Source organism: Lepidochelys olivacea (genome assembly GCF_965140295.1).
Source record: "Lepidochelys olivacea isolate rLepOli2 genome assembly, chromosome: 1".
Lineage (NCBI taxonomy): Eukaryota > Metazoa > Chordata > Testudines > Cheloniidae > Lepidochelys > Lepidochelys olivacea.
In genome coordinates, this window is record NC_140411.1 from 40,051,804 (window position 1) to 40,079,733 (window position 27,930).

The following is a 27,930-nucleotide window of genomic DNA, read 5'->3' on the forward strand; positions in this document are numbered from 1 at the left end:
CTAGACATGATACAAACACATAACAAAACAAAACAAAAAACAGAGGCTGTCCCAAACTTGGATTGTAGCTTCTTCCCAAAGCGGCTATAATCCAAGTCATTTCACGTGCTCTATTCAGAGCAGGTTTAAAAGTAATAAAAATCCTCACTTTCAGTCTGGATTAGAGCTCCCATTATTGATTGTGTGATACAGCTGTACTGTTGAGAAGAACTGCCAGTAAGAAAATTCCTCATCTAGACAAGACCCCAGGAAGTCACCCTAAACAAAGAGGACCAGCCTCTGTTCCAGGTGTTATGATGTCCCAGGCAATTTGTCAGAGCCCCTAAATAAGACTTTAATTTTGATAACATTTTACTCTATATTTCTGTTAACAAGATCGTCCGGGACCTGCAAACTTGGATCTAAACTTATCCAGCACAGTCACAAAACTACTAGCTAGCCAGAAGCCATTTGTACAGCACCTAGCACAAGCTAATCTTGATGGGCTTCTAGGCACTAACGCAATACAAATACAATACTGTGAGAGTTCAATCCTGCATACCCTTAAACCACACAAGTAGTCCCATTAGTTTCAATCAGATTTACTCATTGACTAAATATTGCTGAAGTGAATTATGATTGTAGGACTGGCAGCCTAGTTCTTAGAGGTTTAGTTTGAATTCAAGATATTTAACCGGTATTCAAGCTATTTTTTAAATTCCTGTATGTAGTTACACACTGAAACTTTGTATATACTGTATAGATGACGCAGAGAACCTGCTGGGCAAAGCAATTATAACAAATCTTAGTTTATTTTTCTTATCCCTATCTAAAGAAAAGGTTCTCTTTGTGCAAATAAAATTAACATAATACAATATTAAGAGTACACTTAATCTATGGTAAACAATATGTCATTAAAATAACATCTCTAATAAAATTTAAGCACTCAGAGTTCCACTGAGCCAATGGAAGATCGGGAACAGAACCCAGGATTCCCAACCATTAGACCTACAAAGCTCTGCTTCCTACAAAGCAGAAAGTCTGATTTTAGGCCCTGAGCCCACGAACAATGATGCATGTGAGTAACTTTACTAATGAGTAGTCCCATCTTCTGTTGCACCGTCTAATTAAAACATAAAATCCTGAAAATTAAAGCAAGCCTTGTTTTAATATTTGCATCAACCACTGTATGATAATATCTCACAATCAAAGTGATTGTCCTGGTCATCTGGCTTTTCACACAATGGAACTGGTCATGTGAGTAAAGTTGTTCACATGCTTAAGCGTTTGCAGCATCAAAGACTTTGGCCTTTTCTACACACAAGGGTTTGTACCAATTTAACTACATTGGACCAATTTATGAAAGGATGTGATGAAAGGATGATGTTGACCTTGTCACAAGCATAGTTTTATTGGCTTCAGAAGAAAGAGAAGATAATCTGGGTAGTGACATGCCTACTATTTTATCCCTCACCAAGATCTGTCCTTTATGACACGGGGCAGAAGATTATCCTCTACTTTAGTTCCCAAGAAGAGGAGTTCTTAATGCTTGATCCTCAGCTGATGTAAGTCAGCACAGCTCCATTGATTTCATGAGGATTGTGCTGAATCTTGTGCCCGCTCAGGAACTAGCGCACACTGAAGTATTATGTCCTGAGAACCTGAGGGCAATTTCTAGTAAGCAGACATTTTGGGGGGACAAGCAATGGCTAGGATTCCTGTAGAAAACACACAGCAAGATAATCCAGCGTGCAGTCTCTAATTATGCATCACTTGCTATCACACCCTGAAGTTAGTTTTACTGTTGCCTTTAGACACGTAGGAAGAGAGACTGACAATATGTTCTTATGTTGGTTTGAAGTAGTGTTCGCTGTCCACATTTACTGCCCATAGCATTCCAATCTATCAAATACTGGTATTGTTTATCTGGAACATATGGACATTATGTTTCTTCATCTGTCTTTATGATTTAGCAATTGGAGACAAGGGAAGAGATCTAGCAGCAGGTGAACTAGCCAGCTCTCTACAGACCACAGGCAAGTGCTCTACAGCAGCGGTTCTCAACCAGGGATCTGCGACGCCCTGGGGTTCTGCGAGCCCTTTCAGGGAGGCCACGGAGCCCCGCGGCTGAAACCCGGTGCCCCAAGCCCCAGCACCCCCCACGCTGAAGCTGGAAGCCGCACTGGGAGCTGCCCCTGCCCATACACAGCCCCTAGCTACCCCCTGCCTGCACCCTGAGTGACTCCCCTGCCTGCACACAGCCCCTAGCTACCCCCTCCCTGCACCCTGAGCGACTCCCCTCACTTCACACAGCCCCTAGCTACCCCCTCCCTGCACCCTAAGCAGTTTTCAAACTTTTTGAACTGAGTCCCCCACTTTGAGTTATATTTTTTGGTTGCATCCCTCCACAGCCCAGACAGATTGGGTGGCCTCCTGAGTGAGTCAGGGGGTGAAAGTGGCGCTCCCTCCTTGGACTCTGCTGTGCGGAGCTGGCTCGAGCCCCGTCAGGCCTTGCCCCCCAAATAGAAGTAAAACTATGCCTATGCCCAAGGATCCCTCCCACCCAGAGCTCCCCACCTCTGCTGGGCCCTGGCATTTTTATAGCATGTTGAGGGGGCCTTAGAAAGAAAAAGGTTGAGAACCCCTGCTCTACAGGCTACAACAGATCGCTGGTGCCTCCCCGTACTTGGAGAGGGGATGGGAGCACAAACTATAGGGGAGGACATGTGACCACCCCACATATCTCCCCTGCCCAGCAACCCCTCCCGCCCTGCACCCAGGGCCGCAGCGCTCTCCCCACCCCATGTTACCTGCAGGGAGGGAGAGGGGCTCTGTCCGTCTCTCCCTGCACCTCCCCCCGAGCATGTTTGGCTGCTCTCCCTGGCAGCCGGATGGGGAGCGGGATGAAGCCACTTCTGCCTGAGAGAGCCTGGCTGGGAGGGAGAGCTCTCTGAGACAGAAGTGGCGCCATCCCGCTTTCCCTCCCATCCCCGTCCTGGCTGCCAGCTGAGCAGCACAGCATGCCAGGGGAGAGGCGCAGGGAGAGAAGGACAGAGCCCCTCTCTCTTCCCACCCCCAGCAGGCCAATCTGGGGGGGGTCACTTGACCCCCCCCCCCGATGCCCTCCTCTACGCATCACCTCTGTTTGAAAATCCACTGCTTTAATCTAGTTATGATCAAGCCTTTGGCCTGGTGCAAATACTCCTGTTGATTTCTACAGAGACAAGTCAGACAGCCATCTGTGGAAGATCTTCACAGACATGTTGCAAATGTCCTGGAGAGTAACTGAACAAAATGAAGATTTTGCCAGCCCAGTAACCCAGCACAAAGATATGGAAGGAAACTAATCCACTATTAATGCCATACTTAACTTTTCGCAATATTAGGTTTCCACTGCAATTTTGACAGTGGGAGCCCCGGATGCCCTGGGGCTGAGAGCAGGAGCCCCTACTGTCAGCTCCATGCAGCCGCTGTCAGCCTGGGTGGCCAACAGTGGGAGCTGTTGCGTTCCCACTGTCAGCCCTGGGCCCCTGCTCTCAGCCCTGAGCGGCTGATAGCAGGGGCTCCCACTCTCAGCCCCAGTTGGACAGTGTCAGCCTCGGGCGGCCGACAGCATGAGCCCTGCTCTCAGCCCTGTGTTCCCGCTGTCAGCCCCAAGTCCCTGCTCTGAGCCCTGGGCAGCTGACAGCAGAAAAGTAATAATAGACTTTATTACTGCAAATAATAAGGTTCAATATTACTTTTCTGCAATTTTCCATAGTTTGTTTGCAACTCGGCTGCAATTTTTTGATAATCATCCTGCAATTCAAGTAGGACCTTATCCACTATTCAAAATCCACACAGCCAAACAGATACGTTTAGCGGTCTACACCCTAATAAATCATAAAGAGGTACTCAAGGTGAAATGAGATGAGAAACATATAGAAATGCTAGCTGACAACAAAAATAGCTGTGATCTGATTTCTGGAAATACCTTTAACTTCTTCATTGCATAACTGAAAAGTTAAGGATTCTTTCCACCCTAATAAGATACCGCTCTACTCATAAGAGCTCTTAAGTACCATAGTTTCTCACAAAACTGGGTGATTGGGCAACAAAGTGGCAGATGAAATTCAATGTTGATAAATGCAAAGTAATGCAGATTAGTTGGGATTATGTTTCCATATACATAAAACGATGGGGTCTAAATTAGCTGTTACCACTAAAGAAAAAGATCTTGCAGTCACTGTGGATAGTTCTCTGAAAATATCCACTCAATGTGCAGCGGCCGTCAAAAAAGTGAACAGAATGTTGAGGATCATTAAGAAAGGGACAGATAATAAGACAGAAAATATAGTATTGTCTCTATATAAATCCATGTTTCACCCATATCTTGAATACTGCGTGCAGATGTGATCGCCCCATCTCAGAAAAGAGATATTGGAATTGAAAAAGGTTCAGAAAAGGGCAACAAAAATGATTAGGAGTATGGAACAGCTTCCATATGAGGAGAGATTAATAAGACTCGGATTTTTCAGGTTGGAAAAGAGATGACTAAGGGGGGATATGATAGAGGTCTATAAAATCATGACTGGTGTGGAGAAAGTAAGGAAGTGTTATTTAATCCTTCTCATAACATAATAACTAGGGGTCACCAAATTAAATTAATAGGCAGCAGGTTTAAAACAAACAAAAGGAAGTATTTCTTCACACAACGCACAGTCAACCTGTGGAACTCCTTGCCAGAGGATGTTGTGAAGGCCAAGACTACAACAGGGTTCAAAAAAGAACTAGATAAATTCATGGAAGATAGGTCCATAAATGGCTATTAGCCAGGATAGGAAGGGATGGTTTCCCTAGTCTCTGTTTGCCAGAAGCTGAGACTAGGCAACAGGGGATGGATCACTTGGAGATTACCTGTTCTGTTCATTCCCTTTGGGGTACCTGGTATTGGCCACTGTTGGAAGACAGAATGCTGGGTTCGATGGACCTTTGGTCTGACTCAGTATGACTGTTCTTACATTCACAGACACCCTATGTAAAATCCTGGCCCCAGGAAGTCAATGGGAGTATTACTGGGTTTCACTGCAAGTCCCTATACAGTAATACAGTTTTTTGACCACACAAGCCACTAAACAATACACTGCACTCAAATATATAGGAATTTGAAGTAAGTACTAGAAGTTCAGTTGTTTCTTTTATGTATATAGAGTGTAGAGATATTAGACCAAGTTTTCTGTTAGTAACGGGGCATGGCTCCATTGACTTCAGTAGAGCTATACAAGTTTGAAATAGAATTTGGCTAGTTTTCAGACTAGAATACTGCATGATTTTGTTACGACTGCTTCTCTGTATGGAAGAACAAAGTCAGAAGAATAAAGTAATAAAACAGATTGCTGCCTCAGCCGTTTTGAGATTGCAGTAATAGTTCTGTGGCTTTCTAAATTCAAAATGGTGCCAACATATTGGCAGAGAGCCCTAAAATGGTGCAAAGAATACCCAGGGTGTCACAGATATTTACAAATGCATTTCTCTACCTCTACAGGAGAACTGCGACAAAGCAAATGCAATAAATTTACAGCATTGTTTTACCACTGTCTGGGGGATTGCCAAATAGTTGAGAAATATTAGAAGCAGCTACTGTAATGCTCCAGCAGGATGAGATGTGCTGCAGAGGTTGGGCCCACACAGTGTCAGCTTGGCATAGATCAATCGACATCACACGTAAATGCTAGAGAGAAATAAAAAATGTGACAAAGTCAGACCAGACAGCTATAAGAGTTGCGGAAGTCAAGCATATCAGTCCTAGAATGGTGCAGGCCCTTTTCCTATTAACGGAAAATAGGTTACCTTAGGTCAGCGAGCCGCAACTGAGTCCAATTAAGGGCTGCCTGTGACCTTTAAACCCCCCTCACCCCCTGGCAACAGGGATGAGAGATGAGACACAAGTGGCAGTAGGGAAAAAAGGCTCCTCTTCTCCGTATATGGGAAGCTACTAAGCTCACTGACTGGGGAAGGACTGGCATCCAGAAGCTAGCATAACAAAGCAACACCGTACAGAGGGGGCAGGGAGAAGACTATTTTCCTTTCTGTGTTATGAATTTGTTTCTTTTGTTTGGTTGAAGAGTACTGCTTGAACCTACCCTGAGGCCCACCTTGTAAATATTGAAAAATAAATACAAGGGAGAAATAGAAAAAAAATTTCTGAAGTGGGACTGATTGACTCCAGGCCCTCCCGCTGCTAGAGGAAGAAATGCTGGACCCAGTGAGGTAAAGGAAGTGCAGTGCCACAAGAACAAATTTGCTTCAAATGCCAAGATGCAGTTCTCAGTCTGAGTTTCCAATAGAGGGCTCAGACAGGCATCAGACAGCCTGTCTTGTATTGCAAGGGGCATACCTCTCAGCTGTTCTTAATCTTGCCCTAAACGGAGGGGGTTTGGGTAAAGCCAAGAGCCAAATACAGTACTGCCAACTCCAAGCGTTCAAAAATCATGAGTCAGGCCCCAGAAAGTCATGCTTTAAAAAATCATTACATTTTAAAAACAGACTTTAAGTTCTCTTTACTTGGCTTCTGGTTTGAGCCTGTAGGGTTCACATTTTCAAGCTTCTTTACCCACATCCATTAGAGCTGAAAGCTACTTTTCTTTAAACGGTTAAAGTTCTCACATGATCCCAGACTCCACGAGCTGGAGCGTTAAGAAAACATACACCAGATGTTGCAAGAATTGGCAGCACAGCAAGAACCAACATTTAATATGCTGATACCGTTTGCGTGATCCCAAGATGGTAGAGGGAAGGAGCCAATCCCAAGTTACCTCCTGTTCCAATTACATCATTGATGGGACAGCCACGCCCTGTAAACTGCAGGACTGTACAGTGTCCCAAGTGTCTGTGTACTTAGTGCTGACCCTTCAGTTGGTTTTCTGAATTTTTATTAGAGTATCCACAATTAGGTAGTTATGGGTGTATTGTTTTGAATGGATCTTCAGACACTCGAGTGCTTCATAAATGAGCTCTATTGCTGAAAATATACATATATTGGGTTATGTAATGATAGCATTTTTGTTTCCAACATAGCTTTTGTGACTTTATTCACTAATAAATAACCATAAAAGTGCTGGGTTTTTTTAATTCACAAGTAGTCGCTTCTGACCAGCTATATTAATGGCAATGGGTTGGAATATCCCAGAGTGACATTTCCACTAGATGCAGGCTGTATTCCTTGAAGGAGATTTTCTTGCCAGTTCTCTCCACCCATAGTTCTCTTATGAAAAAATATACTATTTAACGATTATAAGTCTTTCATTTTCTATTGCTTGAAATTTTTTACTCCATACACTACCTCGGAAATGTAAAATACTGTTTAGGGGTGTTATGAGCAAGGCATATCCCTTTCTTAGCTGCTATGATGACCCCTGGCAGAGATGCAAACCTCTTGCATGGTAGAAAACGTCACTCATGCACAGCACCTTTTCTAAACATCTTCTGCACATATTTAATGAGCATCAGCTCAGTTAGACTAATACTGACTTGCTGCTTCCAAGATCACTATTTCTCAATAACCAGTCCGTGGACCAGCACCAGTCCCTGAGATCTCCCTGACACAATTTAGGAAGGCAACAAGCTGGTCTCAGATTTTAAAAGGTTGAGAAACACTGCCCTAGAGGACCCTACAAGGAACTACTTTTCAGAGTTCAGTACAGCCAGGCAGACGGAGCCTGATTATTCACTTTCCTACTAAGTGAATGGAATTAAAACTGGTGTTATGGTGCAGACAACCAGATACACAGTAACTACAGTCTCCAACATCAAAGGACATTCACTTATTCTTTTTGTATTGTTTGTGTGTTTCAGTGGAGGGTTGTAAGGATTCATTTTTGTCGTGTACCACCATCACAATGGTCCCTTCTGGCCTCGGAATCTATGAACTATATCTATTACAGATAATAAGGTTTAACCAGCAAGAGAGAAATAACAGAGGAAGCATTGACAAGAGGAGTGAGCATTAGGCTGAAAGTCATGGGTTTGTAGTTCATGGCTGCCCTGCACCCTGTGCAGTCATAAACAGGCCTTTATTGTTATTTCCACTGGGACCTCTAGGTGCTACCATAATCAGGAGTTCAGACCACATTGTGCCATTATTACATACATTTCTAATAAAAAAAAAGATGATACCAGCCCCCCAGGAGTTTACAGAGTGTGGTAGAGGTAGGACCACTGCTGGCTTCCTGTTTTCCACTTTTGCCCCCCCCGGCCCCTACCAATTACATTGTGCCCCCACATAATAAAATACATGTAACCCTTCTGCCCGTCAGAGTTGGCAGCGACAAGGGCTGGGTTCAGTATCTAGGGGTTCCGTTTCAATAACACAATGCAAAACTGGCTGGAGTCACCACCCAGTAACCTGGGACAATTACATACCACCCCCCTGGGCGCCTCCAAGAAGCAATACTTCCCCTCTCGCAAGCACAGAGTCTGAGTGTAGCAAAAGCCTTTTAATAAAGGAGGGAAACATTGCAGTATTATGTGGGGGAAACACCACAAACATGATTCATAACACCAACCATGAGCAAAAGACCCACCACAAGTAAGTTTGGCAATGTCCTTTTCCCCTCAGGGTCTTAAGTCCAGCAACGCAACATTCATCCCCCCTCCCCCTCCAGTTTCTGTCCTTGATCAGTTCAGCCCCCCCAGAGTTCAGAAGTTCATCTGCAGAGTTTACCTCCCAGCCTGGGTGGAAGTGGAAGGCGGTATGGGGGAAGCATCTTATATGCTCCGCTGCTTGACAGCCAAGTGCCATGCCTCTCCAGGGGTTCTGCTGCAGTCTTCACCACCAGCCACACCTCTCGATCAGCTGCCCTGCTATCCACTCCATTCGGCTAGATGTCCTGCTGTCTGCTCACAAACTTGTCTTCAGGCCCCACTGCCCTGCTTAACACAGCTCTCAGCAACTTCAGCTCTCAGTGATTTTTAGCTGGTCGTAGGAGGGAGCCTCAGTGCTGGTACACCAGTAGCCCAAAGTAGGTCTAATGCTTAGACCTAGCTGTCACTGATTTCAGCTCTGCAGCAGGTAACAAGACTCCGAATGGAGCCAAAATTAGCTCTGTTATTACACCATAGAGAAAGGAGGGGTCAAAGTAGCGTTTCAGGCCCTCAGAAGGGGCCCACATAGATATCCCCAACCTCTCTTAATTCACTGGGTTTTGGAACCCATGTCCCTTGCCTAGCAAGTGCTACTTAGTTGAGGGCGAGTCCCTCCATCATAAAATGCCAAGTACAGTTCTACTGTCCTTGATTCACATAAGCAGGATAACAACCCTTTATTACTCCTGCCCCAACAACAGAGAGACTGGGGATCCCACAGCAGCCAAAGTGACCATTTGGACAAGCAGCCCATCAAGTTAGGCAGGCTGGTTGTGCCCATGCAAATAAGAGTGCTCACGGAAACGAGATCAGCCCCTGAAGTCCTTTTCCACGGCTTACCATCAGATGTCAGGGTAGAACTCATTCTGACTCTGCTTACATCCACACAAGATGGACTTTTAGAGGGGAAAAAAAAACTACTTAGACTTACCCAAGTTGAAATTTAGAGCTCTCCTTAATGTCTAGGTAATTCAAATACTTTTTTAAATCACAGACTCAGGGTAAGCCAAAACTGGGAAGAAGATTCTCTTGATTTGTACAAAGCATGGAGATCTTTGGAAGGAAAGGAAAATGAGGAGGATCAACTTCAGAAGGGATAATAGGACACAGCCACCACTTCACTTACTCTTCTGAGTGCCAACTATTACGGGCACTGTGAAAGCTATGTTGACATAAACAATGACGGAAGAGGTCCAAATGAAGTTTGACAGAGAAACTTTAGCACCAGATTCAGACTCTATTTGAGGTTATTGTCCCTATTTGAACTGTATAAAAGGATTCTGCCCAAAAGAAATGTAACAAGGCTTGCCCCCACTCTCCATTACCTCTAACTCCACATCTGAAAGCAGCAAAGGCACAGACCTGAATTCATAAGGCAGCCAGGGCCAAACGCTCACCAAATCAAACTTCTGGAAAATCCAAATTCAGGGATTCCTGACTGTTACCCATTCCTCTTCACTTTTGTTTAAATAAGGTATTTTGAAATAAATATTGCACTCTTTCCTCATTCTGTGTCCAACCTGCATGCTGAAGGATGTAGGGAATCTGCAGATACAGTATTGTAGTGCGTGATCATGTAACTAAAGACTGTGTACTAATGCATACGCACAAGGGGTCTGAGTTAAGATTGCATAGGCAATCTCAGCTTTGACTTTTTCTGACTTTTGAGTGCTTCATTGTGCACTTTCAACATTCTGTTATTATCATTGTTCATATGGCATGTATTGTTTCAGAGTAGCAGCCATGTTAGTCTGTATTCGCAAAAAGAAAAGGAGTACTTGTCCCACCTTAGAGACTAACCAATTTATTTGAGCATAAGCTTTCGTGAGCTACAGCTCACTTCATCGGATGCATAAAAGTGGAAAATGCAGTGAGGATGTTTTTATACACACAGACTATGAAAAAATGGGTGTTTATCACTTCAAAAGGTTTTCTTCCCCCACCCCACTCTCCTGCTGGTAATAGCTTATCTGAAGTGATCACTCTCCTTACAATGCGTATGATAATCAAGGTAGGCCATTTCCAGCACAAATCCAGGGTTTAACAAGAACGTCTGAGGAACAGGGTGGCAGAAGGGGGTAGGAAAAAACAAGAGGAAATAGGTTACCTTGCAATAATGACTTAGCCACTCCCAGTCTCTATTCAAACCTAAGTTAATTGTATCCAATTTGCAAATGAATTCCGATTCAACAGTTTCTCGCTGGAGTCTGGATTTGAAGCTCTTTTGTTGTAATATCGCAACTTTCATGTCTGTAATCGCGTGACCAGAGAGATTGAAGTGTTCTCCGACTGGTTTATGAATGTTATAATTCTTGACATCTGATTTGTGTCCATTTATTCTTTTACGTAGAGACTGTCCAGTTTGACCAATGTACATGGCAGAGGGGCATTGCTTGCACATAATGGCATATATCACATTGGTAGATGTGCAGGTGAACGAGCATGTATTGTCATTCCTTTGCTGAGTGGAATCAGATATCGGGAGGTTTGCTGGTTCCCACCTGGGAGGAGAAAGAGTCTGAGAATATTCTTAGTGTAACTTGTTTTATTCACAAATATATGCCAATCCTGAAATAGAAGTGGTCACAAATGGCATACCGGCAATCCCCTCTTCCAGGTATTCAATTCCAACACCAAAGCCCATGGTGCAACTCTGCCTCAATAATTGACTCTAGCTGGAGATATTAAGGCAGACAGCAAGTTCCCTTGATGCTTGCCACAGATCTCCTATAGAAACTGCAAGAGATAAACAGCACCACAGTATTTTCTTCCAAGACTAAAGGTTTCCTCACAAGCAAAAATAAAGAACTAGGTTTAACTGTGCTGACCCTTGCCATAATAAGATTACATGACAGTGTGAAAAGTTTTATCAGACTGGGTACAGGAGTCTGGCTTCCTGCGGCTGGGGCTTGCCTGGTGCCCTTCCTAAAAAAGACGGGGAACAGAGCTGAGGTCAGTTTGCTAGGATCCAGCCCCACTAGGGAAAGGGCGATAATGATCCTTCTGACCTGTTAGATCCAGGGGGAGGTGAGGGCCCTGCTGCATACTAGAAATGGGGCGATGGGTGAACCGGTCACCCCTGGAAGAATGGAGAGTAAAGAGGACTGTCAGTCTCCGCAAACCCTGTGACAGGGGAGCTGGGGCCAAGCGACTGAGACGCCAGCTCCTGAGAGCTGGGGCTCATGGCGGCACTGTGCAGTGGCCAGAGACAAGCAGTGGGGGCTGCAACAGCAGGTAGGGGCATTGGAGGGGCTGCATGTGGGGGCACCCAGAGGGGTAACTGGAGGGCAGGGGGCTGGAGCATGAGACAGGGGGCGAGGTTGGGGAGGGCGCCCGGGATACGGCCTAACCCCTTCCACAGCTTCAAACAAGGAGCACGCTACGCAATTTACTTGCCCGCAGCTGTAGACTAGAGGACGGTTCTACGTACGTTGCGTAACTCCTGCACAGAAGGAGGAGCTTGCTCTGCGCCTTTTGCGTACCAACTATCACCACTCACTTGCAAGTGGAGCGAGGGCTACGCCCCGTAGAAGACGTAAGTGCCTTGGGGAATAGCCGTAGCTTGTGCCGGTTGTATAAGCGGGTGGACTTTACTCGTTGTGCTTTCTTCTTGTCTACCTCTGCTATGGCTGCTCCGGGCACCGCCAGCCTCCTGCGGGCCTCCGCGGCCTCCTCCTGCCGCTGGCTCCTGGCCGCGTTCCGGGGAGCCGCGGGGAGGCCGGGCGGGGGCGGGGTCGGGGTCGTCAGCGTCGCTGTCCGGACACCGGGCCGCTTCTTCGGCGTCTCTGCCCGGGCGCGGCTCAGGTAAGGGGGGGACCCGGTGGATCCCAGCCCCCCGCCGCCCGCCCTGTGGGGCTTCCCTCCCGCGCTCCCTTCCTTGTTGCCCCGCCCCCCCGGCGCCCTGCCCCTGTTACCAGAGCCGTGTTCAATCTTCCCAAGGTGAAAGTGTGATATTCAGTGTCCCAACCTGTATGAGCAGGTCAAGCCACACCTGTTTTTATGCTCCACTTTCTAGTTAAATTTTTATAGGTAAATAAAAATTATAATCTCCTCTGGGTCTCATTAAGGCAACCTGATATTAGTTTTAGAAGTTCAACTCTTGAAGTCATGCAAACATGCTGGAGATCTGTCCTAAACAGGGCAGGCTTGATACTTAGCCAGCCAAGTAAAGCTCTAGTTAGGGGGTCGGCAACCTTTCAGAAGTGGTGTGCTGAATCTTCATGTATTCACTTTAAGGTTTCGTGTGCCAATAATACATTTTAAAGTTTTTTAGACGGTCTCTCTCTATAAGTCTATATATTCTATAACTAAACTATTGTCGTATGTAAACAAGGTTTTCAAAATGTTTAAGAAGCTTCATTTGAAATTAAATTAAAATGCTGGTCTTACACCACTGGCCCGCTCAGCCTGCTGCCGGCCTGGGGTTCTGTTCACCTAGGCCAGCAGCAGGCTGAGCGGGGCCTGTGACCAGGACCCCGGCTGGCAAGGGGCAGCAGCTAGAATCCCAGACCGGCAGTGGGCTGAGCAGGGCTTGCGGCCGGGACCCCACACCAGCAGTGGGCTGAGCAGCTCAGCCCGCTGCCAGTCTGAGGTTCCGTCCACCAGCTCCTGCCAGTCAAGGTCCTAGCTGCCAGCCCCGCTCAGCCTGCTGCTGGTCTGGGGTCCAGACCCTGTCTACATACCTACCTTCTCCCTGGCTCTAGCCATTCTCTTCCTCTCTCTGCACTGAGATGGGGGTGGGAGTGCGCTGAGAACAGGACTGGGGGTGAAGGAGCAGGTTGGGGTCCAGGGTCTGGCCAGGAGCTAGAATGAGGGAGGGGGCTCAGGGTTGGGGCAGGAGGTTTGGGTGTGGAGCGCTTACCTGGGCAGCTTCCATTTGGTGCATGGGGTGCAGGTGGGAATGTGGGGTGTGTGTGTGTGCAGGAGCTCCGTTTGGTGCTCAGGATGGGAATGTGGGGGGTGCAAGAGTCTGGGTGTGGGGGATGCAGGGGTCAGGGCAGGGGTCTGGGGGTGTGGGCGGCTCACAGCAGGGACCTGGAGGGGATATGCCAATTCCACCCCCCTTCCCCAAGGTCCCCGGATCAGAGACCGTGCTGCTGCTCTGTTTTTCCGCAGGGAGGGAGGAGGAGGGGCAGGAATCCAGCATGCTGGGGGAAGAGGCGCGGTGAGGGGGAAGCTTGCCTGCCCTGCAAGGAGAGAGCAGTGGGTGGGGCTGGGCAGGATTTTTAATGGCACGCTGCTGTCTGCCAGGGTCCCAGACAGCAGCGTGCCATTAAAAATTGGCTCGCATGCCATCTTTGGCACACGTGCCATAGGTTGCCGACCCCTGCTCTAGTTCTTGCCAAGTCTAGAAATATAATAGCTGTACCATGGGGTGATCTTCTTGAGGTTTCATCTAAAAGTGCAAACAATGGCACTGAAATAAATACAATATTTGTTGCAATTTACCAAATGACAAGAAATTGTATTTCCACTGTTTAGATCAAAAAATCCTGTATTGACAGGACAAATATTCCTAATTGCTTTGCGTTTTAAAGTAGTACATTAAATCCACAACTTTCTTTGGAAGTAGATTTTGGAATCTTACTCTAATTAGCCGCAGGCCACAACATAATACAGCCTTGTTGTCCAAAGAAACACTCTTTTGAAGCCTCCCGATGCATGGGAGAAATTGGCTTTCTCAACTTACTGTCTGTCTAGGCACAGTGCTGCAAACACTTATGCATGTCCTTAATGCCAAGCAATAGTCCCTTTGATTTAAAGGCATGTGTAAATGTTTGCAGGATTGGTGCCAAAGATTATAGTAAAAAGAAAAGGAGGACTTGTGGCACCTTAGAGACTAACCAATTTATTTGAGCATGAGCTTTCGTGAGCTACAGCTCACTGCATCCGATGAAGTGAGCTGTAGCTCACGAAAGTTCATGCTGAAATAAATTGGTTAGTCTCTAAGGTGCCACAAGTACTCCTTTTCTTTTTGCAAAGACAGACTAACACGGCTGTTACTCTGAAACCAAAGATTATAGTCTGATTAGAGTTTCCTGGCACTACCATTATACAGATCTCTCTTCTTTTTTCTGATTTAAAAACAAAACTTTTAAGTAGAAGAGCATTCTGAACACTTGATTTCACAAGACATGCAATTATAGCACCATCTACTGTTTGGTCAGCTTTGTTACATCTAAATATTGTTAATTCCTAACTTCAAGTTGCAGAGTAGCAGCCGTGTTAGTCTGTATCCGCAAAAAGAACAGGAGTTGTCAAGGTTCCTCCCCCACTCTGAACTCTAGGGTACAGATGTGGGGACCTGCATGAAAAACCTCCTAAGCTTATCTTTACCAGCTTAGGTCAAAACTTCCCCAAGGTACAAAATATTACCCCCGTTATCCTTGGAATGGCCGCTACCACCACCAAACTAATACTGGTTACTGGGGAAGAGCTGTTTGGACGCGTCCTTCCCCCCAAAATACTTCCCAAAACCTTGCACCCCACTTCCTGGACAAGGTTTGGTAAAAAGCCTCACCAATTTGTCTAGGTGACTACAGACCCAGACCCTTGGATCTTAAGAACAATGAACAATCCTCCCAACACTTGCACCCCCCCTTTCCTGGGAAATGTTGGATAAAAAGCCTCACCAATTTGCATAGGTGACCACAAACCCAAACCCTTGGATCTGAGAACAATGAAAAAGCATTCAGTGTTTTACAAGAAGACTTTTAATAAAAAATAGAAGTAAATAGAAATAAAGAAATTCCCCCTGTAAAATCAGGATGGTATATATCTTACAGGGTAATTAGATTCAAAAACATAGAGAACCCCTCTAGGCAAAACCTTAAGTTACAAAAAAGATACACAGACAGAAATAGTTATTCTATTCAGCACAATTCTTTTCTCAGCCATTTAAAGAAATCATAATCTAACACATACCTAGCTAGATTACTTACTAAAAGTTCTAAGACTCCATTCCTGTTCTGTCCCCGGCCAAGACGACTACAGACAGACACACAAACCCTTTGTTTCTCTCCCTCCTCCCAGCTTTTGAAAGTATCTTGTCTCCTCATTGGTCATTTTGGTCAGGTGCCAGCGAGGTTACCTTTAGCTTCTTAACCCTTTACAGGTGAGAGGAGCTTTCCCCTGGCCAGGAGGGATTTCAAAGGGTTTTACCCTTCCCTTTATATTTATGACAGGAGTACTTGTGGCACCTCAGAGACTAACAAATTTATTTGAGCATAAGCTTTTGTGGGCTAAAACCCACTTCATCGAATGCATGCAGTGGAAAATACAGTAGCAAGATAGATATATATACATACCCCCCCCACACACAACATGAAACAATGGGTGTTATACACAGTATAATGAGAAAAAAGAAAAGGAGTACTTGTGGCACCTTAGAGACTAACAGTTTATTTGAGCATGAGCTTTTGTGAGCTTTTTTTTTTTTCATCATCGGATGAAGTGAGCTGTAGCTCACGAAAGCTCATGCTCAAATAAATTGTTAGTCTCTAAGGTGCCACAAGTACTCCTTTTCTTTTTGCAAAGACAGACTAACACGGCTGTTACTCTGAAACCAGTATAATGAGAGTGATCAGTTAAGGTGAACTATTGTGAAGAGAGTGGTCACTTTGGATGGGCTATTACCAGCAGGAGAGTGAGTTTGTGTGGGGGGGGGCGGAGGGTGAGAGAACCTGGATTTGTGCTGGAAATGGCCCAACTTGATGATCACTTTAGATAAGCTATTACCAGCAGGACAGTGGGGTGGGAGGAGGTATTGTTTCATGGTCTCTGTGTGTATATAAAGTCTGCTGCAGTTTCCACGGTATGCATCCGATGAAGTGAGCTGTAGCTCACGAAAGCTCATGCTCAAATAAATTGGTTAGTCTCTAAGGTGCCACAAGTACTTCTTTTCTTATTACCAGCAGGAGAGGAAAAAAACCTTTTGTAGTGATAATCAAGATGGGCCATTTCCAGCAGTTGACAAGAACGTGTGAGGAACAGTAGGGGGGAAAAATAAACATGGGGAAATAGTTTTATTTTGTGTAATGACACATCCACTCCTGAGTCTTTATTCAAGCCTAATTTAATGGTGTCCAGTTTGCAAATTAATTCCAATTCAGTAGTCTCTCGTTGGAGTCGTCTTGAAGTTTTTTTTGTTGTAATATTGTGACTTTTAGGTCTGTAATGCATCTGAGGAAGTGAGCTGTAGCTCACGAAAGCTTATGCTCTAATAAATTGGTTAGTCTCTAAGGGCTGCAGTTTCCACGATATGCATCTGAGGAAGTGAGCTGTAGCTCACGAAAGCTTATGCTCTAATAAATTGGTTAGTCTCTAAGGTGCCACAAGTCCTCCTTTTCTTTTTAAGGGAGATTGAAGTGTTCTCTGACTGGTTTTTGACTGTTATAATTCCTGACATCTGGTTTGTGTCCATTTATTCTTTTATGCAGAGACTGTCCGGTTTGGCCAATGTACATGGCAGAGGGGAATTGCTGGCACATGATGGTATATATCAGATTGGTAGATGTGCAGGTGAATGAGCCTCTGATAGTGTGGCTGATGTGATTAGGTCCTATGATGGTGTCCCCTGAATAGATATGTGGACACAGTTGGCAACAGGCTTTGTGGCAAGGTTAGGTTCCTGGGTTAGTGTTTTTGTTGTGTGGAGTGTGGTTGCTGGTGAGTATTTGCTTCAAGTTAGGGGGCTGTTTGTAAGCAAGGACTGGCCTTCAGGTTGTTTGCCTTCCTTTGATTAGATCTGTGCTCAAGTTTAAAAGTTAGGTTATGGCATAATCCCGAAGTGCACTTATGCACTTAATTTATTTTATGCATATAAATAGTCCCATTGAACTTCAACATGTGGAAAGTTTGTGTATGTAAGTGTCTGCAGGATCAGACTTTAGGATAAAAATCTGCTTTAATTGTCAGTCACTGACATGCACATTCACATTACAAATACATGTTTACGTTTTAAAGTATTTGAAATTCAGTTTTGGCCTTACTTAACCAATGTACGTTATGGAATTCATGACATTCTGATTAGAGAGCTTAGTTTTACTATCCGAGCTTTTGCCTTAGTATTCTAGGCTTCCTTTTCCCCATCTGGGGGAAGTCCTGAATTTTCTCCTAGGAAGTTTTATTAAAACTTAGAAAGCTTGTTATCTAGTAAAATTTACGTAGAATCACACAATACCTACCTCTTACATAGTACTTAACATCAGTAGATTTCAAAGCACTTCATGATTTTTTTTTTTTTAAATGCATAGTTCAAATTTAGCCTTAATCCTGCAAATCCTTGCAGGTTCTTTAAGTGCAAAAGTATTTCTGTTGCCGATGGGACACTTTGCATAGTTAAAGTTTGCAAGATTTGGGGCCTAAGATAAACTTGTGCCCATTAAGAGGGTCTGTGGTCACCTCACCTAGATTTGTCTAGCTTTAGAGTTGGACATCAGTCACTTCTGTGGCATTCAAGAACAAGATTGTCTAGTTCAGAATTTCTCAACCAGGAGCAGAGGCAGATTAAGATTTCCTGGGGCCCTGGGCCAGAGCAAGTGGGGGGGCCCTCCCCCACCCTTCTGCTCCTTCCTCGGGGTCCACCCCAGTTCCACCCAGGGTCCCCTCCATTCTGTCCCCCCCCCCCCCCATTGCAACCCGGCAACCCCTTTGCTCCTTTCTGCACCCGCCCCCCAGACCGGAGAAGCTCTGTCCCCACAGCCCTGGCGCCACAGTGGGAAGTGAGAGCTCCTCCAGTCCCAGGGCTGCAGCGCAGGTCTGGCTGCTGGGGCAGACTTCGCTAGTGCTTTTTATGTAGCCTGTAGTAAAACTAGGCAAATATCTAGATGAGTTGATGTACCCCCGGAAGACCTCTGAGTACCAGGACCACTGCTTTAACAAACAAGTGATGTAACTGACAGTTACTGAGTTGAGCTAAAAACCAACTTGAGACAATTCACCTTATTTCCAGTCTTAATCCAGATAAGATTTATAGCCTCTGTTCTTTCCAAGGCCTTTCCTTTCCTTTTCTTCTCTTGTCCCCCACCTGGCTTGCTTACCAGCAGAACAGTGGGAAGGTTTGGGTTTGTTTCTTTTAAGACACTTTTTCTTTGTCTTTTTACTGTAATTCTTTATTTTATTGATTGAAACCGTAACATCCTTCCAACACTACAATAATACTACTTATTCTCATGGCCTTCTTTTACTTGCTGATTAGGACCTCCTTTACTGCCTATATATCTTCTATTTTATACTTATTCTACATTTCCCACCTTAAAACCCTACATGCTATGTTGGTTTTATTACATTAAGCATGTCAAATATACTTGTACAACTAATAAACTTGTACTGTCAAAATTAAAATTACAATTACCACAATCACATTTTGTCATTTAGAGCTTTGGTTGTTATCCCTCTTCATCATGGATATAATCTCCATGTGTATACTTGTTCCCACCACAAGGGGCTAGTTAACTCTTCAATTCCCTGTTCATGGCTATTGAGCTTTTAAGATCTAGGTTCAAGGGAGGAATAGGATGCCCAAACTTGGGTACTGCTTTTAAAGTGCACTTCTGTAATCTCAATTCAGCCTGTAATTCAGTTACATTATGAAAAATGGGTATGGGATGCAAAGTTGTTCCATTTATCACTGCAGTGAATTTTGGTGTGAAACAAAACATTGGTTAATTGGATCCACATCAACAGTGGTTAATTCCAGCTACCATTTAAAATTTACCATTCATAGCCTAGTGGTTTTCACCAGTTCCCCAGCATCTCAACTGTATTGTGCAGTTTTCCCCAGTTGAACTGACATGCCAGCAACTCCATCTGTAAGATAGTACATCTGCACATGTAGGTGTCTCCCAGGTGCAAGCAACAGGAGACCCAGGACTTTCCAGACCTTTGCATTGTCTTGCAACAGTATTTGAGGAGGAGAAACAAACTCTTTTAAAACCTTATGGGTGCAGTGTCTTCCAGTACTATTCCTGGTAGTAGCTGTAACAATGGTTTGAATGGCCTGGTGTTCTGCAGTTACTGGGATGGATAGTGTGAGTGGTTTAAGGAGTCCTGTATGGTGGTAGAATGCGTCTTTGGACGTTTAAAAGCTCACTGGCGCTGTTTGCTGACTAGGTCAGACCTCAGCGCAACCAACATTCCCATTGTTATTGCTGCTTGCTGTGTGCTCCATAATATCTGTGAGAGTAAGGGGGAGATGTTTATGGCAGGGTGGGAGGTTGAGGTAAATCACCTGGCATCCAATTTTGAGCAACCCGACTCCAGGGCAATTAGAAGAGTACAGCTAAGCACTCTGCGCATCAAAGAGGCTTTGAAAACCAGTTTCATGACCGGTCAGGCTACAGTGTGACCGCTGTGTGTGCTTCTACTTGATGCAAACCCGCCCCCCGCGGTTGATTTTAATTCTGTGTAACCAAACCACCCTCCCTCTCCCCTTTGAAATAAAGTAACTACTGTTTTGAAACCATGCATTCTTAATTTAAAAAAAAAAAAAAAAGTGAGATAACTGACAAGGTAGTCCAGGTGGGGTGCGGGAGGAGGGAAGGACAAGGCCACATGGCTTTTGTAGCCACACTACAAATCAAACTGTTTGAATGACAGCCTTCTGTTGCTTGGGCCATCCTCTGGAGTGGAATGGCTGGGTGCCTGGAGCCTCCCCCGACGCGTTCTTGGGCATCTGGGTGAGGAGGTCAGGTGGCTATACAATGGATGCAGCGGGGGTCTGTGCTGCTGTTGGCTTTTCTGCAGCTACACCAGATGCTTCATCATGTCAGTTTGCTCCCCCATTAGCCTCAGCTTCGCACTCCTGCCTCTGCTCTTCACGCTCACTTAATGCTTTCCTGGCCTCGAACACTGAATGCCTCCATACATTAAGCTGTGCCCTATCAGTGCGGGAGGACTGCATGAGCTCGGGAAAACATGTCATCGCAAGTGCATTTTTTTTTTTTCCGCTTTCTAATCTGTGATAACGTCAGGGACGGAGATGATGGGGGAGCATAGAAACATTTGCACCTGGGGGGATAAAAAGGGAGTGTAAAATTTAAGATGATACATTTCTGAGAGCAAAAGGGATACTCTTTCACAGTGAATCAAGCAACTCACAGCAGACAGCACATGTGCGTTAGGTACAAGGTTGCATTTTGCCTTTTATATTGAGCGCCTGCTGGTATGGTGATACATCACACATGGCTGGGCAACAGAATTCAGTTTCTAGGCAACCATGGTAAGGCACAGGGTACGCAGGGTTGGCTTCTTACGCATAAGATGTGGGAATGGTTTCAAACTGCAGTGCCATCCTTTCCCATAGCAAGCAATGGGTTGGGTTTCACATTCAAAAGGAGGGGCTGCGGTTTTCGGGTGGATGTGCAGCACACACCTCCCACCACCCCCCCCACGTGGTGGGAGGTGTGTCTGGGATGATCCCTTTTACCCAAGCGCAAACAGCCCAGCATGAATGGGGTCCTTTTACTCTTCCCTTACAAAAATTCTCCTATTTCAACCAAGTGACCATGAATGATATCGCTCTCCTGAGGCTAACACAGAAAGATAGAGACCGAATGTTGCTTGAATGCGACCAAAACCCAGGACCTTTCGCTGCCATGATTCCAGAATACTTGCTACTGGTTTGCTGTGGTAAAGTGTCCTACCGTGGAGGACAAAATAAGGCAGCACTTCCCAGAAACCTTCTGCAAAGGCTTTCAGAGTACCTCCAGGAGAGCTTCATGGAGATGTCTGGGGATGGAGCGGGAATCCTCCAGGGACATGTGAACAGACTTTTCCAGTAGCTATACTGGCCGTGAATGCATCCCAATTCTTCAGGACAAGTTAAACATTATTGCTTTTAAACCCTGTACTGTAGTTACAAATGTGCACTCACCAGAGCTGCCTTCTCCAGCTTCAGGGTTGGGGATTCTGCCTTTGGAGGGTATTGGGTCCAGGGTGATGAAAAGGTTCTGGCTGCCGGGGAGAATGGATTCACCGCTTGCCTGCCGCGCATTCTCTTCCTCCTCCACCACAAAATCCTCCTCCCTGTTGCGTGAGACCTCCTCCCCCCCCGCCCCCTTGCAGGTGTCCACGGACAGTGGTGGGGTAGTGGTAGGGTCCCCCCCACCGCCCCTAGAATGCCATGCAGCTGATCATAGAAGCGGCATGTATGAAGGTCTGACCCAGAGTGTTTGTTTGCCTCGTGTGTCTTTTGATAAGCTTGCCTGGGCTCCTTAACTTTCACATGGCACTGCTGAGTGTCCCTGTTGTAGCCTCAGTCCATCATGCCCTGTGAGATTTTGGCAAATATATTCGCATTTCTTCTTTTTGCTCGGAGTTCTGCATGCACAGATGCTTCTCCCCATACAGCAATCAGATCCAGTATCTCCCTTTCGGTCCATGCTAGAGCTCATTTGTAATTCTGGGGGGGACTGCATGGTCACCTGTGCTGCTGAGCTCACCACGCTGACCAAACAGGAAATAAAATTCAAAATTTCCTGGGGCTTTTCCTGTGTACCTGGCTAGTGCATCGGAGTTGGAAGTGCTGTCCGGAGCGGTCATATTGGAGAACTCTGGGATAGCTCTTGGAGGCCAATAATGTTGATTTGCATCCGTACTACCCCAAATTTGACCCAGCAAGGTCGATTTTTATCACTACTCCCCTTGCCGGGGAGGAGTACAGAAGTCGATTTTAAGTTGATGGAACGGGGTTGGTTGTGTGGATGCATCCATTTTAAAATCGACCGAACGCGGCTAAATTCAACCTCACCCTGTAGTGTAGACCAGGGCTCAGAGCTGGGTGGAACCTCAAGAGACCAACTCACAGAGGTCACAGTGGCAGCAGACAATGATGGCATAGGGCCATTGGCAACAGAGCGATGGAGTGAACGGTGGCACAATGAAGAACAGTGGCCAGAGCAAACAGTGAGTAGCTGGAGGAACGAGCAAGGTGCTTTCTTGCCCACCACCTGGGAGGTGAACTCATGTGAAAGCACCTCTGAACTCTGAGTCTCCACTGACCCAGGACAACACCAGGGAGTGTTAATGAGGCTGTTAAGAATGCTAGAGACACAACACAGTTCATGCGAACGAACATGGCATCATACTTTCTATTTAAGCAAGAGATACCACACACTACAAACTGGAGGCCAATGTTAAGTGCATTGTCACTTGTTCATCCTGAAGTTGAACACTGGCTCCGAACAAGACCAGCAAATGCTCACTAGCTTTCTGCAAGAAGCTCAACTGACTGGCTAGATGCATGTGGTGCAACAGTGAAAGACTCAACAGTTGAAAAAGTGAAGAACTCTCTCATCACGTTCAAAAAATTTGCATACAGGGCTGATGAATGCACCGATGCAAATGGGCATCAAGTATTGAGTCATTGTGTACATTATCTTGATGTCAGTGGTAGGCCAGTAGATGCATTTCTATATCTTCAAGTTTATAGAAGACACATCGGCTGCATCTGTGACAACCCACATCTTAGAATTAAATGCTTGTCAGTTGGACCCCAAACATATGGCTGCTTGTGCATTTGATGGAGCTGCACATTTCTCTGGAAGACATAGTGAAGTACAAGCTTTGCTCAGAGAAAAGTGTAACCCTAATCTCTCCTATACACATTGCAGAGGCCATCTACTCCAATTAGCGCTAGTACAAGCTGTAGACCTTTAAAAAGCTATACATTTAATGTCGTCTTTGTATTCTTCTTTCAGAAAAGTCCAAAAAGACTGAATATCTTGGAAAATATAGAAGATACACTGGGACTGAAGTTCAAACTAGTCCAACCTGGGAAAACCCTCTGGCTTTCTCATGAGCAATCCTTAGCTGTTGTCTTAAAATTACTCCAGCCATTATTACTGACTTAAGTATCTACCAAGATGGGATGGATCTAAGTAGTGAGGCTGGTGAATTACTTTTGCTACTACATTCAGAGAAGACTATTGCCATTCTCTCTCTTGTAAGTGTCCTGTTGAAACCACTTGGGTCATTAAACAATGCTATCCAGGCATCTGCTACAACAGTAGTAGATCTTTGTCTAGCAATAGAAGCTACATTTGGATGAATCAGAGAGCTATCCATTGAAAAAGTACTAGAAGCAGCAAAAACTTCAGTCCAGAAACTGACTAATGAAGGCATTTATATTGATTCCTTAAGTGAAGAAGACAAGAAGTGTTTTTGTTAAGACAACTGAAAGTACACAGACTTGATTCTTAAAATCTACAACAGCGACTTCTAGATTCTACTCAACCTCTACGTAGCTTTTACAGATCCCTGTCCAATAAAACACTGACAGTTGAGTGGAGTGAGTCACTACCAGCAATGGGGCTTCCATGTGCTCAGGATAGAATAGAGAATTTGAACACAGTGGAATTTCATACGACGAATGAATGAAGATTTGACTGCAACTTCTTTTTTATCATCACTAGTGGCTCGACCAAATCTTTATGCTATGTGACTGGGAGTAGCAAGAGATGAATTCCTACTTCTTTCATCCCAGGAACAACAGTTACAGTTGAGTGTTCTTTTTCATCGTTGAATAGAATTTTGTGTTCTGAAAGAAGTTGCCTTTTGCCTGATCATGTGAATGAACTAATGAGCATATCAACTGAAGGAATGGAAGTACCGGACACACAAGAAGCCACCAAAGATGAATGCATTGCATTCAAGAAGTTCATTAACAGAGTTGTGCAAAATTTTATAACAAGAAACCAAGAAGGATGTAGTGCTTCACAGAAGGCTTGAGTAGCCAACTTTAATTTGTGCGTTTTTTAAAACGGTCATGAAACATTTTTCAGATTTTACTATGGTGCTATATAGCACACCACCCCCACACCCCCGTAAATTCAACCCCCACCCCCAATTTCAATTCCTGGGGAAAGCACTGTGTGTGACAGCCCTTCTCTGGAGTCGCTCTCTCTAGGGGGTTAGCCCTAGCATCCACTGCCTTCTGCAGCTGCACCTCTGAGCCTTCAACAGGCCTGTCTGTCTCCGTGAGCCCTCCTTGGAGAGTCCACTTGCTTTGGACCCCCTGAGAGGGCCTCCATACCCAGAGGGAGCACTGCAACCCTGATTTCTAGACTAGAATGACTTTCTGTCAGCTTAAACAAGAAGGGTTTATTGCACATCTGGAATACAGCACAGAAAGTTCTCAGGGGCCTTGAGCGTAGTCCAAAATAGGACTTTCCAGCATCCAGGTGGGCTCAGGCTGCTCTTTGTCCCAGTGTAGAAGTGACCACTTCTTCCAGTGGCCCATGCTGTACCACTTCCAGGGCCCCTGCTCGGTTTGTCGTCTTTTTCTGGGCAAACAGATCACCTGGGATGTCTCCAGCCCTTAGTTCTCCTGCTGGTCGAAACTGGCTGGCTCCCAAGATGGAGTAGGCCTTCGGGCCATCAGTTGCTAAGTTACAAAGTGTGCAGGCTGTCTGGGTCCAGGCTACTATGTGGGACCACACTTGGTCCTCTGCAACAATAAACACCCTTTCCTACCACCTCGTTAAACATGCACATAGAGGAAACTAAGGCGCGCGCACACAGCATTCATACAAATAAATTCCCCACTTCGTGACACAGTTCTTTATTTTGTTACTTTTGAAACCATACTTCCTTCCCACACTACATTAATACTACTTGTTAAGGCTGTTGATTAATCACAGTTAACTCTTTAACTAACTAACCTTGGATTTAATTGCACTGTTAAACAATAGAATACCAATTGAAATTTATTAAATATTTTGGATGTTTTTCTACATTTTCAAATATATTTATTTCAGTTACAATACAGAATACAAAGCGTACAGTACTCACTTTATATTTTTATTATAAATATTTGCACTGTGAAAATTATTTAAATTTTTTTTCACCTCATACAAGTACTGTAGTGCAATCTCTTTATTGTGAAAGTGCAACATACAAAGGTAGGATTTTTTGTTGTTGTTACATAACTTCACTCAAAAACAAAACAATGTAAAACTTTAGAACCTACAAGTCTACTCAGTCCTACTTCTTGTGCAGCCAATTGCTAAGAGAAACAAATTTGTTTACATTTACGGGAGATACTGCTGCCCGCGTCTTATTTACAGTGTCGCCTGACAGTGGGAACAGACGTTCGCATGGCACTTTTGTAGCCAGCATTGTAAGGTATTTACATGCCAGGCATACTAAACATTCGTATGCTCCTTCATGTTTTGGCCAGCATTCCAGAGGATATGCATCTGTGACGCTCTTTTTTAAAAAAAAAATGTGTTAATTAAATTTGTGACTGAACTCCTTGGGGGAGAATTGTGTGTCTCCTGCTGTGTTTTATATTTCATGTTATAGCAGTCTTGGATGATGACCCAGCATGTTGTTCTTTTTAAGAACGCTTTTTCACTGCCGTTTTGACAAAACACAAAGAAGGTACCAATGTGAGATTTCTAAAGATAGCTACAGCACTCAACCCAAGACTTTAAGAATCTGAAGTGCCTTCCAAAATCTGATTGGGATGGGGTGTTGTGGAGCATGCTTTCAGAAGTCTTAAAAGAGCAACACTCCAATGCAGAAACTACAGAACCCAAGCTACCAAACAAGAAAATCAAGCTTCTGCTGGTGGCATCTGACACGGATGATGAAAATGAATACTGCTTTGGATTGTTATCAAGCAGAATCCATCATCAGCGTGAATGCATGTCCTCCGGAATAGTGGTTGAAGCACAAAGGGGCATATGAATCTTTAGCACATCTTGCAACACCAGCTACAACAGTGCCATGCAAATGCCTTTTCTCAATTTTAGGTGACACTGTAAACAAGAAGTGGGCAGCATTATCTCCTGCAAATATAAACAAACTTGTTTGTCTGGGTGATTGGCTGAACAAGAAGTAAGATTGAGTGGACTTGTAGGCTCTAAAGTTTTACATTTTTGTTTTTGAATGCAGGTTGTTGGGTTTTTTTGGGGGGGTGTTTTTATATAATTCTTTATCATGAAAGTTGAACTTACAAATGAGATTGTACTACAGTACTTGTATTAAGTGAATTAAAAATACGCTTTACAGTGCAAATATTTATAATAAATATAAACTGAGCACTGTACGCTTTATATTCTGTTGCAATTCAAATCAATATACTTGAAAATGTGGAAAACATCCAAACATTTATATCAATTGATTTTTTTTTTAAATTGCTTGACAGGCCTACTACTTATTATTCTCACTGCCTTATTTTACTTGCAGATTGGTGCCTTCATTTCTGTCTCTTTCTTTCTATAACTATTTCTCCTTAAGCTAACTTCAATTCTTTAATTTTATACTTATAATAGAAGGTGCTCATCAAAAAGCCTAAAGTCCCCTAAAGAAAATGCATCAAGTCCCAAAACTGGGTGCTCCCATTACATGGATCTTCACTAAGTCTGTTTAAATCTCCCATGTAGTCTTTACTCAGACCTCTATCATGGTACAAGCTGTACTGAGAGTTTTGCCTAGGAAAGGAGTACAGGGTCTGGCTCTAAAGCAATATCCAAGATACATGCATAGGATTATACAGAATTTATTTATTCTAGAGGTATTCACCCTTTGACTAAAAAGGATTACAAGTACACTAACTGTTACATCATGATATTAAGATTTCCAGTAAGACTTCTATGTTATGCATTATTCACTATTCTAGGCCTATGTTTGACCTGTAAGTAAGAAATCACTGCTAATGACAGTGTTTCTCCTACTGTATGTAATTTAATCAAAAAACTAAACAATTAGAACTCTTAAATTCAAACTGTGATATGTACCTTTTTGTAGTAAAATATTTTGTATACATCTGAATACCAGCACACCAGAAAATTAAATATTAGATAGATAATAAAGACTGCACTAGCAATACTCAACTTTAATTCTAGGTCTTTAGTGTTTTCCTTTATCAAAATACTTATCTCGATTAGCATTCTGGATTTTTTCCCCATGTACACTGGACCCCAATGAAATCTCAAAATATATAGGATTTCCCACCATGGGTAGATTTTAATTTTGCTGGACATAGATAAAGGCTTCTGTTCCTTTAGTCAAATTTGTTGTTTATTATTTTATTGTAGCAAGGTCTCTTCTCCTAGTCTTAGTGTTAAAGCAGAGATCTGGAAAGAAAAGCAATTTTACAACTTTAATCTCTGTCATTAAAATAATGCTGCTCACACTACTAAAACTTTTTACCGGAAAGATAAAATAGTGTTCCATAGATCTGAGTCATCTTTATTACTTTCTTCATAGGGATGTTGGTAGGTCTTTTCATGAGTAGCATCATGCAGTGGGGGAATTTGGACCAGATGAGTGGTCCCTAAGCCTCTTCATAGGCCCTTTTTGTCACAACCCCTCATGTACTGC

General features: G+C 44.3%; 2 protein-coding genes across 2 annotated transcripts in view; one reads left to right on the forward strand and one right to left on the reverse strand.

Annotated features, from left to right (window-relative positions):
• RDX (radixin) overlaps window positions 1-12,217 on the reverse strand; it is a 132,260-nt gene extending 120,043 nt beyond the window's left edge. Inside the window, exon 1 of the mRNA XM_084630921.1 lies at window positions 12,101-12,217. The gene's annotated coding sequence lies outside the window, so the exon portion shown is untranslated. The remainder of the gene's footprint in view (window positions 1-12,100) is intronic.
• A 9-nt stretch (window positions 12,218-12,226) lies between these two features.
• FDX1 (ferredoxin 1) overlaps window positions 12,227-27,930 on the forward strand; it is a gene marked incomplete at its 5' end in the record, with an annotated part of 53,285 nt that continues 37,581 nt past the window's right edge. Inside the window, one exon of the mRNA XM_084630944.1 lies at window positions 12,227-12,405. Coding sequence (XP_084487070.1) covers window positions 12,227-12,405 — 179 coding nt within the window. The remainder of the gene's footprint in view (window positions 12,406-27,930) is intronic.